The sequence below is a fragment of the Pelophylax lessonae genome, assembly GCF_965119305.1.
Source record: "Pelophylax lessonae genome assembly, chromosome: 5".
In the NCBI taxonomy this organism is placed as follows: domain Eukaryota; kingdom Metazoa; phylum Chordata; class Amphibia; order Anura; family Ranidae; genus Pelophylax; species Pelophylax lessonae.
The window spans coordinates 356,740,323-356,754,181 of NC_138772.1; the positions used below are offsets into that span (position 1 = coordinate 356,740,323).

Sequence of the window (13,859 nt, forward strand, 5' to 3'; positions counted from 1 at the left end):
AGAGTGTAACTGCCTGCCCATATTGGAGGTACAGGCAGAGATCTACACAGACAGTCTGCAGGATCTGCTGATTTTGGTTGCAATGCTTTATAGGGTCCTAACAAAAAAGTAATTATTGCATATTTTTTTTACCTGCAAAAAATGTGCATTTTTTTTTTTTTAGTAAAGGTGAACATACCATTTAGACTGTATTTATTTTGCTGGTAAATAGGGATAACGCCTACTTTATATTTGTTACATGTTCCCATTCACATAGCATAACTTACATTTCTTTTTTTTTTTAAATTGCTGCTTACATTTTACTAGATCTTTTCTAAAAAAAAACTCCAAAACTGAAGTTTTCTCCTGCTATGTATTGATAAAAGGAGGGCTGGGGAGTTAAGGTCTAACCCCCCTCTGTTAAATGCTAGCAGATATCATTTTCAGTTGTAAGCTAGATCTTAACACTGTATGTCCCAAACCAAGGGTTAAAGACCTCAAAACGTGGGTTCTGCATTGGATGGTAATAAAAGAAAACGCATAAGCTAATGCCCCTTTCCCATTTTTGACTCCACCCCCTCATGTTTACATTTAAATTTAGGTGTCAACATTAGCCTGATGATCCAGTCGGCCACCCTTCTTTCCCTAAGAATGTGATGACATTCAGGTAAGCCCTATCCCCAAATTACTCTTGTCTGCCATGGTCCATTTCTGCCTACATTCTCCACAACAACTGAAATTTGTAATTTACTAACAATATTCAAGTGGCTCAGTAACAACGATTTTAAAGCTGTACATCAGTTTTTTAGTTTACAAAACACAATTTTTTTTTTACAAATGAACTCCAGCTACAAAAAAAAAGTAGGCGTTGTACGCGGCATTGCCTGCCATATCTTCACTGTCCTGCTTATATTCACCCTATTCCTTGCCCATCAATTCAGCGACTGGTGCTTTTCTTCATATTCCGGTCAGCATCTAGCAGTTAAACTCCAAACTTATCCCCTTCAAGGACTATGTGGCTGATGCAACAACATTCCCCAATATTGGTGATAGGTGTTAACTATGGTGAAGTACACTTGTCTTGAATCTACCCAGTAATTTGAATAAAGAATAAGTAATGACAGGAGCGTGACAGCCTGCTAGTGAGTTCCTGCTACATGCATTATGAACATGGCCTCACTACCTGCATGGAATTTGCATGTTCTCCCTGTGTGGAGTTCCTCCGAATACTCAGTTTTAGATTGTAAACTCCTTGAGGGCAGGGCCTGATGCGACTGTACAATATAGACTGTACAATATACACTATATGGAAGGCGCTGCGTAATCTGACTGCCCTATATAAGAAATATATAATATAGGTTCTGCTCATGTGAACGTGATGTCAGCAATCTGGCACAAGACTTCAGAAGATGTGGGAGGGTTAGCAGTGGAAGTAATCTCTCTATATCCATTATGAAGCAACACAAATGCATCAGATAAGAACTATTTAAATCTTCTCCTTATGCCAATCACAGATGTCTCATTGAGGGTAGTAAAATATCTGTATGTCCTAGAACACATCAGAAGAGGCTTAGGAGTTTTTTTAATCTGGCGGTTAGTATAAATAAGTATCAATAGTATCAATATAGATTAAAAATCTGGCATGTTGTTAAGGTTTTTGGGATTATTCAATAAAAATGTGCAATAACCCATAAAAAATAATCAACCTTCATTTTTGAGTTATCTGATTTCAGTTTGTGAACTACAGAATTTGCCTTACAGAAAGTAAAGTAGTTACTAATGTGTAAGGCTATATGTATCCTAGAGCAGCCTTTTTTCAACCAGGGTGCCTTATGGGTTCTTCACGGGTCTCTTGGCAAAATGCCTAAAAATTGCTCTCCATTGCCCAAAAATTCTCATCAAGCCAGCAGGTGGATAAAGCCTGCCTTTTTGTTACATAAAGGCACAGGTTTTCATTGTGCATAATTAAAATCTTGGTAAACCATGTAGGCCAGTTGACATCAGTCATAGGTTGATAAGGACATGGGGTGCCTGGGGACATCCTTGTTTTTTCCTTCCCCTGTCCTTCTCGGTCAACACTGGGGTCATGAGGGAGAGAAGCTGAGGGAGAAGAAAAATGCTAGAATACTAGTCAGTACCAGTGTGCAAAGGTGTATATGCTTTGCAAAAAAAAATCCCCTCTAATGCTGAGTATCCAGCATGTGTAGATGCCGCTGCTTTATGTAAAACTATTAATTTTTTACATTTTAGAATAGGATGCCCGGAGTGCATCATTTTAAAGGGCGCCTTGACTGAGAAAAGGTTGAGAAACCTTGTCTTAGAGCTTGTGGCACCTTCTGACATCAGTTCTATCTAGTGTACCCCTATGTACATTATATGTTTTAGGCTCTCTATGTGAACAAGTGACAAGTATGCATTTTTTACCAGAATTATAGCACATTATATTGCCAACAAAACATACTAAAATGGACATACCTGGAGCTTTTTCAACAAAAATGACTTTGGAATCTTGATGGAAGTTGTGGCCAGTCACAACCATTTTCTTCCCTCCAATCACTGGGAAGCTGTCAATACTTTGTTTTTCTACCAAAGGCAATTCCTGAGCAGACCGCTGGGCTGCAAAGAAAGGGAAATATAATACAAGCATCACTCAACAGCTTTTCAAATGCCCTGTGTAAATATAGCAATATCCTTAATATAGATTATACACAAGTGCTCGGGAAGTGGTGACACAATGCAATAGATATGCTTTCAGAATGGGGTGCACAATGCATGTTATTTGAGGCTGGCAGTTTGCAGCTTGACAAGCCTGTGGTCAGTTACTAGCCGGCTTGTAGTTTTTCACTATCGGGAAACAGGCATATAGCAATGTAAAGAATCCATTTTATGTACCAGGCTCATAAGTCTCATACAAAACATTGCCATGTGCCACCAGGTTCTCAATGATGATAGGAAGGCTTAGTTCAAAACAGCATGCATGTAGCAGAAACATGTGGAAAAAATGTCTGCTTATTAAACAAGGCAGCGCAAAAGGCAAAGATGATATGCATGACCCAATAACCCCTATTAAGTAAATCAGGGGAAATATTTAACAATATCGCTTTCTTGTAATTTCCATAAAATGTAGTAAATTGTAACAAAGCTGATTATTATATTATGGATGGTTTGAGGTTTACAGGTCACTTAAAGCGGATTTCCACCCAAATGTGGAAGCTCTGCTTATCTGTCTCTCCCCCCCCCCCCCCCCCACCGGTGCCACATTAGGCACCCTTCGGAGGGGGGGGGAGCAGGTACTTGTTTTTGACAGGTACCTGTCGCCGTGGTGAGGTCTGTCAGGCGATTGGCCCCTCTCCTCCTTCCCAGCTGCCGGGCCATTCAGAAAGCGCAGCGCGTTTCACGCATGGGCAGTTAAGAATCGGCTGTGAAGTCGCAAAGGCTTCACTGCCGGTTTACCTTTTACAGGCTATGGCGGCGGCAGATCCAGAGAGCCGACTAAAACATTGGCTGGGGTGCCGACATGACTGATATTTAAGGTCAGCAGCTACAGTATGTGTAGCTGCTGACTTTTAATATTTCCATAGGGGGGCTGGAGCACCACTTTAAGTAAAAATCCAGTGCTTTTTTAAAATACTGTAGCATTTTAAACTGCTAAATAAACCTTTTTGTAAGTTAAAGTGTATTTACATATACAAGATAAGTACTGGGAGGGCAAATTAGGCTCCTTGTCATTACACAGGAAGTGTGCAGAGGACAAAGGACAGCATTGAATATTGACAAGATCACCAGACATTGTCTGCACTATTCAAACACATTTAACAAAACACTTTTGACAGACCAAAAGTGAGAAAATGAGAGAAGATCATTATTAAGCCAGCCATAGATAATGTGATTTTCTTTTCTGCAACCACAGGTTGCTCAATTCCCCCATCAACACAGTCAGTGTGCAGGCGCAGGGAGCTGTCACTGCTGTGAGAACACAATGATTATTGCTAGCGGCTATAGAGCGCTGGCAACAATCTCAGGCTGAAAATCCAACATGCTGGTTGTAACCAAGTCGATCGATGGATCAACTTGGGTAAAATCAGCCTGCCCATAGATGGTTTGAATCTCAGCTGGTCCCTGCTGAACTGGCTGATATTTGAACTATCTATGGCCCGGCTTTAGGATTTATATACATTTTAATGCAATTAAATTTATGTTTCCATTTTAAACTAAAGGCAGCAACAATTTTCTAAAACTGACAAAAAATTCAAAGGTTAGTTCGCTGCAACTGCAACTGCAACCATAATACAAGAACACTGTACATACTTCTCTCCCCTAGCTCTTGTAATTGCTTTTCCCAAAAATCTGGCGAGAGCTAGGGGTAAAACTGTAGGGGTCTCTGTGATGCCCTTGGATTTACCACCATGATCCTCTCATCTTTGATAAAGCAAGCAAGAGTGTTGTGCCTCTAGAGACACGTTAGGGGTCATGAAATGTTCCTAATAATAACACTGGGACTGGTCATGTGATTTGGCAGGCAGCTCCTTCCCACTTCGGTATGGAAGCATTCTAGAATACCTGCAGAGTATATATGCATTCAGAAGATGTTTTTTTTTCCCAACTTAAAATTGGAGTCATAGTTTAACCATATCAAGAGATTATGATTTCCATAGTCTCTACATGCAGTATATATACAAAACATAAGGATGAATTTGCAAAGCAGAAAATACTCATAATGACAATGTGTAAGTCCAACCAGACTGTATCATATATAGAAATAAGTGTTACTACAGCTCTTAAAGGCAGATTTTCCGGGCACGGACAAAAAGTTAGGGTTAACAAAAAAAAACAGCAAAATGTGCTTTTACAATTCCATATCTTTGACTGCATTGTTTGTAGCCTATGCTTGTATAAAGAAAATAATTTGCCAATTTTTTTTATTGCAACAGTGGCAAATCCAGCATTCATTATAGAATATGATTATTTCCTGTGCCTAATGGTGCTTTCCCTGGAAAATATTTAAGTATTACAATGACTGAATGGCTTACAACCAGGATGTACAGGGCTATATGTGAAGGAAAGGGAGGCTCCAATAAAATAATACTGGCTTCTATCCATTCATGAACAAGAAATTCCATGTAGTGCGCACATATTGAGAAATATGCATCTAGGGATAACCATTTCCTTTAAAAACAACAACCAAAAACGTTGCCTTGTGTTTCCCATAAGAAATATGAATAATTTGCAATATAAGCCCACTATAATGATAAAAGGGCTTCCGTGCTTTATTTAAAATCCAAACAGTCAAAACATAATTCTGAATTCCTTATGATTTCAGGGTGTCAAATTATCATTCACACTAATGCAAGCCCCTCTTTTTTGTTTGTGTTTCACCAGCTACTTGAGCCTGGCATTTTAACCACTTGCCGACCGCCAGCAGTACATATACTGTGGTAAGTCGGCTCTATTGCACGAAACGACGTACCTGTACATCACGCGCACTGATTGGCCAGAGGGGGAGCCAATCAGCGGGTCCGGTGGACGCAATGTTCGCCGGCCACCCATGATCGCTCCCCATAGAGACAGAATGCCGGTCTGCCGATGTAAACAAGGCAGACCGTTGTTCTGTCACAGATGAACACAGGGATCCTGTGTTCCTGCTATTTAGGAACCCAGATCTCTATGTTCATCTAGTGAGTCCATCCCCCACATAGTTAGAAAGCACCCCTAGGGACACACTTAATACTTTGATCGCCCCTGGTTTTAGCCCCTGCCTGCCAGTGTCATTAGCACAGTGACAGTGCACATTTTTAGCACTGAATACTGTAGTAATGTCACTGGTCCCCTCAAAAGTGTCAGTTAAGTGTCCAATCTGTTTGTCGCAATGTCGCAGTCCCGCTAAAAATCGGATTGCCGCCATTACTAGTAAAAAATAAATGAAATAAATTAAAATGCCATACATCTATCCCCTAGTTTGTAGATGTGATAAATTTTGCACAAACCAATCTATTTTTTTTACCACAAATATGTAACAGAATACATATTGTCCTAAAATGATTAAAAAAAATAGATTTTTTATTTTTTTATTGGCTGCGTTCTATAGCAGAAAGTAAAAAACATTTTTTTCTTTGTTGTTTTTTTCAGAATTGTCGCTGGTTTTTTGTTTATAGCGCAAAAAATAAAAACCACAAAGGTGATCAAATAGCACCAAAAGAAAGCTCTATTTGTGGGAAAAAAGGGACATCAATTTTATTTGGGCACAGCGTCGCACGACAGCGCAATTGTCAGTTAAAATAATGCAGTACTGTATCGCAAAAAATGGCCTGGTCATTAAGGGGGTAAAACCTTCTGGTTCAGGAGTGGTTAATAATTAGGTCTGTTAAGAGACCCACTTCCTCAAACTTTCTTGGAGCTTTTACAACTGCTTAACTGCAAAACAAACACAGGAACTTTATGTAAATCCGGTCATAGACGGTTCGAATCTCGTTCAGCAGGAACCGGCCGAGATTCAAACCTTGCATGGGCAGGCTGAATGTACCCAAGTTTATTGACCAATCAACTTGGGTACAACCAGCCGGCCAGATTTTACATGCGATTATTGCTAGTGGCTGTTACAGCCTTTAGCAGTAATTAGCGTGTTCTCCCGGCGGGGTGTCTGTGTTGATGGAGGACTCAATCTTTCTATAGCCAGTCTTAGTTACTGATATGTAAAGTACCTCTATTTTTTCTACAGGAGATTTTATAACATTAGAACATAAACTGTTGAAGAAAAAATGTCAATGATAATAGCCAGGATGGACAAAGCTGCAGCCCTAAACAGATCCCTGGTGTGTAATTAAATTTGAATACATAGATACTATATATTATGGTACAGATATATACTTTAAAGATATAAATGACTCACAGCACTCAATTGGATTGGATGCCGCTTGCAGCGTCAGCGTTCTCCCGTTGGGTTGTGGAATGTGAACTCGGAACACCAGACGCACTCTAGTGTTCTTTCTTCCAATGTCGGTTTCCCCTTTCCGCAACTCAATGTCAGAATTGCGCAGCTTCAGTATACCGGCACAGTCAATACTGTTCAAAAAGAAATTGATAGTGTTAGAAGTTTGCCAGATTACATCCTAAAAATGTCCTTTCTGCTGCTGGCACCTATTGGTATATTCCTGGCAATTTAAAATGATTTGTATGCAACGTTCGGCTATGCACTTCCTAAGCTCTTGCACAAAGATCCATAAGCTGGACCTCCCAGACCTGGCCTTTATCTCTTGAGCTCTTTATAAAGGGGTGGTTCTTCTGTATAGAAAGAGGATGACACAGCCACTGATTTTTGGTGATGAGACCCCAAACATAATTGATAGCAATTAACTTTCTTGTACAGCTTTACGCTTTATACCCAGATGAGTTTTCTCATAACGTTGTTCTTGGTTTTTAACACCGGCCAAGTGTACCTTAAACTTCTTTTCTACATGTAACATTCCATAATCATCACAAAATGAACATCGGTGGTTTTTAAGTTCAAACTAATTGTACTATTAAATGTTGAGGAGCTTGTAACAGACCTCTAAAGCACTTCAAGCACGCTGTTTTTGAGTAAGGTACCTATTGGAATTAGCTTTTTACATTCTAGTTACACAAAACATGTTAGCTTTTCACTACAGGCATTTCTGAATACCAGTAAAAGCACAGGTATTGGAGGGCAGTTGGTAGTACAGGCATGATCTGGCCACCCCCTGGCACCTGTCACAGCACAACTCTCTGCAATCAAGAATGCTTGGTTTGGATGAACATTTGTGTTCATGTCAATGGGGAAGGGAGGTGGGAGAAGGAGAAGAGGACCAAATCAACTGCACTGAACATGATGTTTCCGGAACAGCCATTTTTGTGATCGCTTAGATTCTGTTTTTAGCTTCCTTTGAACACCCATATCACCCATATATGGAACACAAGTGTTCTGTTACATTCTTCAAATGAGAACTAAACCTAAGAACAAATATTTAACATAGTGCAAATTTCCCCATTTCCCATTATAAAGGAGATGAACAAAGCCCAGCCTGGGTAAAAACCATGGCTTCCTCCACAGATACAGTGGAATGAATGAGCATAGCCATGCAGGGACCAGAAGCCTGTTATTTTCAGGATTACCAGGAGGAAATAAAGAAAAAAAAAAAGCCTGAAAAGAAAAGTAATGCAGGCACCTTATTGAAGGACTGATGAGGTGCAATATATTAAATATTTGTATTTGGATTAAAAGTGCAAATTAGAGTTTTCCTTTAAATATTGAAAACTGTGGTAAAAATTCAAAGCAAACTTTGTCCATTAAAACTGTTTTACATTACAGGATACCAGAGAAAACTTTTTTCCTACGCTGGTGCAGAGTTTCTCCATGAAGGAACTGTGTTGTACCTCAAGTCACCGGGGGGATATGATATTATCAATGCTGAGTGCATTTTGTCAAAAATCTTTCAGCTAATAATTTTTCTACTAACAGCAGAAATATGACTGATTTATTTTTCTATGTCAGGGACTCTGTGATCACCTAGCGAGCATGCACTGTATTTCCTGCTAGAGTCAGGAATTTGTCATCCCAAAAGATGTGGGTGACATGGGACCTCTTTCTTAAGTCTCCCCTAATTATTTGTACATATGTGGGAGAGCAAAAAGTGGTTATTTGTGTTGGATTTTCGAATGGATTCAGTTTCAATTACTTAGATATCTGAAACTCAAATAACTTAAATAATTTTTTATACTTTGTGTTATTACTGCTAAAAGAATGTATTAGGTTGAGTGAATAAGACATTAAAAAATGAGACACATTCAGAAGATTTAGACACACCACTCCCATACCACAGGCTGAACCAGCCGCCGGTCCAAGCATCTGGGTGTATTCCAACGGTAAAGTTGGGATATTCTTCCAACCTGGACTGGCTGATGTCAGCCGACAATGGGCTGTAGCTTAGAACGGGTCACAGGAGTGCTTCTCCTTTAAAGTGGTTCTAAAGCCTGTGTGTTTCTTACCGTAATGCATTCCCTGCATTAAGTTAAAAAACACGCCACTTACTATTTCTCCCCAACCCCCCCCCAAACACTTACCTAAGCCTGTTAGGGATTTAGCGCCGTTATCACCGCTTCAGGTCTTTTCTCCCCTCTCTTCCTCTTCACCCAGGGACTCAGGCAGCAGTGAAAGCCATTGGCTCCTGCTGCTGATAATCAAATGCTGTGAGGTGGGGGGCCGGCCAAGAGTGTGCGTCAATGGACACACGCCACCTGGCTCAGGAAAGAGCCCGCAGGTGTGCCAAGATAATAAGCAGCTTGCTATGGGAACACACAGAGAAGAGAAAGAGCCTGAAGTGCGGCCGGGGAACCCCAGAAGAGGATTTTTGGGGCTGATCTTTGCAAACTATTGCACAGAACAGGTAAGTATAAACCTGTTTGTTTAATAGAAAAAATCCAGCCTTCACAATCAATTTAATGTGGGAGTAAATCCTTTTTTGGCACTTGTACCTACAGGTAAGCCTATAAAAAGGCTTATCTATAGGTACAGTGAATATCTCCTAAACCTGCATGGTTTAGGAGATATTCACACTGCATGCAGCCGGTGATGTCACCGGCGCATGCACTCTGAAGAGACGCTATACCCGTGCCGTCCCTTCAGAGCTCCGTGCTGTGGTCTGTGACTCCCACGCGCATGGGTGGGAGTGAAGTCATTGCGGCGTGGCCAATTGGATGGCTGGAGGACGTGAACCCAGAAGAAAGACCAGGTAAAGATGGCAGCACCTGTCAGCGATGAGAGCGCAGCGCAGGAGGGCTTTGTTCTAAGGTAAGTATTTCAAAATGTGCTAGTATGCAATATATACTAGCACATTATGCCATTACCTTGCAGGGTTTAAAAAAATAAATAAAACATCGGTGTGGTTTACTACTGCTTTAAGTGTATTTACCAAAATTTAGAAATCTGAGACTTTTTTATCCTAAGGGGTTTATATACAATTTTTGTGGCCCAATCACATCTAGATATGGTTTGGTATATCAGCCAAACATAACTTAAGCTTACAATTATACAGTGACAAGAAAAAGTATGTGAACCTCTTGAAATTAACTGGTTTTCTGCAGTAATTTGCCATAAAATGTGATCTGATCTTCACCCAAGTCCCAACAGTAGACAAACACAACGTGCCTGATGCCACAATGTTCAATTCAAATTTCTAGTGTCTTTATTGAACACACCCATTAAACATTCACAGTGTTGGAGAAAAAAGTAAGTAAATCCACAGACGAATTACTTCAAAGAAAGCTGGAATCCAAATAATGAAATGAGTTTGGAGGCATGGTTTAGAACTACTTCCATTTATAAAAGACAATTAAACATTTTAAGATGACTGTTTATAAGAAGCATCAGCTTACAGTATGTGAACCATGCCTCACAAAAAAAGGAGCTCTCTGAAGACATACAATCAAGAGCAGTTGATCAGCATAACTCTGGAAAGGGATGCAGCGCAACCTCACAGTGTGGCATCCATCAGTCAACAAACTGTCAGTAAATGGAGACAGTTTAGTATTGTGACTACTTTTCCTAGAAGTGGGCGACCAGCCAGGATGACTCCCAAGACACAACACAGAAACCTCGGTGAGGTAAAAAGAACCCAGGAGTAACAGCTAAAGGCTTATTAGAAAATTGTAAAAAAAACATTAGAAAATTTTTGAAAAGAAACTTCTCCTCTATAGTGGAATTTTAAGGCCAATTTCACAAAAAAAGATAAAATAATTCATATTTATTAGAAAAAAACAGATAAAAACAGGACCTCCAACGTGTTCACATTGACATATGAAGACATAAATAACATAATCATAAATACAGCAATACATTGAATAGATCACCCCTAGGAGCACAAAAGTCCCTAGTACAATAATGTTAGGACCACATCGGTCCTCATGCGGGAATATCCAATGTTATTTTTGTCTTCAAAGCCCCTAGTACAATAATGTTAGGACCACATCGGTCCTCATGAGGGAATATCCAATGTTATTTTTGTCTTTATATGTCAATGTGGAGACATTGGAGGTCCTGTTTTTATCTGTTTTTTTTCTAATAAATATGAAATATTTTATCTTTTTTTGTGTAGTTGTCCTTAAAATCCCACTATAGAGGAGAAGTTTATTTTCAAAATTTGCTATTTAATCTATGGGATGGTGGCCATTCTTACCACCAGTAACTTCAGACTTCAGGTCTCAACCTGAAGAAGGCCACGCCTCCGAAACATTGTCCTTAGCAACCCCATAAATGTCATGTCCTGGGTCCTGATCGGGGATCTCCCCTCTGTGTAACTGCACTGTCGGCTACAGCATCCGGCTCTTGGAGAGTGTGCAGCGGCGGCTGGACCGTGCACAGGCGCACCGCATTGAGTTACCTTGAGTCATCTGAGGTGGTTGGCTTAGCCGGACGTTATCCACTCATCAGTGCGGAACGAACAGCTGAGCCACCGGCAAGGAGGAGAGTACCCTGTACACATCAGATCAGGGGATATTATTTCCATGCATGACACTATACATGTTTGTGAGTACCTGTTTTTATGGCTTCTATTATTTTCATTAAATGGTGTTACACTAGGGCTGTGTGCGCTCTTTTTCTTTTGTTTCCTGCTTGGCAAACCACAACACTCCTGGGAAAATGTGCTGTGGACTAATGAAACAAAAGTTGAATTTTGAATTTGGGAAAGCCCTGCTCAAGTTGGCCATGTGACTATACCACCAGTAGTGAATAAACAGAGATCAAGTTGAGCCTCTAACTTTAAGCTGTTCATACATGTTGCTATTAGATTGTACAATCTCTATGCACTATCCTTAAGATTTACTATGTTTAATTAGTTAATGAAACCTAAACAGTCCTTCTCTATTTTGTCTTCTCTGAACCCTGGTAATCTGCTCTGGCTACTTACTCCATAGATAGACTCCTGCTTATGAACATTTCTACTATCACTGCTTGATAATATTACACAAATATGCTTACATCTAAAATAAAAAGGAATGCTGACACAATGCTTCATGAGCACTAAAACAGTAACACGTTTGAGTTATCTACTAACATCAATAAATACGCAAATCCAGCCTAACGTGTGCTCTACTTTTAAATACAACCCAAGCTATAGTGACTGTATGTATTTAAACTAATTGGTGAATGTGTGCCTTCATTGTAGAAACAAATAAACGTAGCACTTTCCAAACCAGCAGCAATAACACTTTTTTTTTCTTTACCTCCCCAGAGAAGTTTAATTGCATGCTTGAAAAAGCTGTGCACTTCAAACTACAAGATCCAATAAGTGTCACGCTATAAAGTGAACGCTGAGGCTGAAGTGGATATTTACAGCTGTGTAACTGAGATGTGATTTATAAAAAGAAACAGTCACACGGGCTCAAAAACTCTGGACAAACGCAGTCCACTGTCAGAAATGTTGTTTTAAGGCTTAAAGCCTGTGTAATATATTGGATATGCATTTATCGTTTCCTCAGTCATATTAAAATTTATTTTATTTATTTTTTTGCTTTTTCTCTTTTTTTTAGTTGCCAGTTGCCATAAGAATCTGCACATAATTGAGGAATACTCATGTGCATGGTAAGAGCTTGCAAGAACACAAAGGGAACATGTCAGTACAAACATCAGAGCTACCAGTGTTGACATGTCTTTAAAGGTACAAGCCTCAGAATTGTCATACTTTTCCATGCTTCACTGCTTAGTCCGTCACTGACCCACAACAAATATTCATCCAGTGAAGTCACAACTCCTAAGCTGCATACTTTTTCTAAATGAGTGACTTGTAAAACAGCATCAGAGTTTACAGCAGTTAGCAGTGGAATCTTCCAAATTTCTATCCTAATTGGTTTACTTTTTCCAGACTGGCATTGCAGGTAAGGCAACTAAAAGAGAAGCAGTGCACATTGGGAAGGTCTAGAGATCACTTTTGTTTAAGAAACAAAAATGTAGAAATGTATAGTTAAAGAGTCATCTCTAATATTTAAAACAATAAAACATTAAAGTGGAAGTTTAGTCAAACACTATACTTAAACCTACTCCCACCACCATTCTAAGCCCATATCTACCCTGTTAAAGGAAAGATTTGTATACTTCCATACGCTGAGTATGTTCTGGTCCAGGCCCATGATCTCCCCAGCGGCTGAAATCAGTGAAGAAATCAGTGAAGAGCCTCAGCAATGATGTCACCCATAGGTGTTACTATGGGGCATTCGTTGCCGACTGCCCCTTCTCTACACTGAAGTCAGCACAGGGACGCGATCATGTAAGCGGACCGGAGTGCTCCTCAGGATAGGTACGTTTACAGATCTTTCCTTTTACAAGGGTAGATAGAATAGGTTTAGAATGGGATAGGAGTGGATTTAAGTATAGGTAGTGTTTGACTGAATTTTCACTTTAATATAAAATAAACTCTAAATAAATAACTGGGAAGCATTTATTGCTGTTCTATTTTAATGTAAGGCATTAAATGTAGAGCTCTACTTTAAATCAAACCAACATTTCCCTGCTGGAACTCAGTAGTGAGTATTTCCAAGTTTTCTGGGACTTCAAATGCACAGGCCACTCATCAGAATCACAGGCAAGCAAAGACAGTATTTTATAAGATCATGAGTCAGCAGAGCTTCATCTCATTCACTAGGCTAAAGGAAAATTTACTTGCAAAGTAACCAGCCTATTTGCATTTTGCATATCAACTCCATTGTCTTCTGAATTGAAAACCTGACTCCATCCCCTATTGCCTCCTAAGGCAGGCCATACACGATTCGAACCGCCACGTATAGCAAGGCTGAATGTATCAAGCGAATCGATCAACCAGCATGCTGGGTTTTACCTGTGATTATTGCTAGCGGCTGCTATAGCCATTAGCAAT

At 39.8% G+C, this 13,859-nt stretch overlaps 1 protein-coding gene across 7 annotated transcripts in view; it reads right to left on the bottom strand.

Moving 5' to 3' along the window:
* Positions 1 to 13,859, bottom strand: part of NFATC1 (nuclear factor of activated T cells 1) — a 305,332-nt gene that overhangs the window by 182,134 nt on the left and 109,339 nt on the right. For all 7 annotated transcript variants that reach the window (XM_082257749.1, XM_082257748.1, XM_082257746.1 and 4 more), the window contains exons 5-6: positions 6,866 to 7,038; positions 2,455 to 2,595 (exon numbers count right to left, since the gene is read on the bottom strand). In XM_082257749.1, coding sequence (XP_082113875.1) covers positions 2,455 to 2,595; positions 6,866 to 7,038 — 314 coding nt within the window. The remainder of the gene's footprint in view (positions 1 to 2,454; positions 2,596 to 6,865; positions 7,039 to 13,859) is intronic.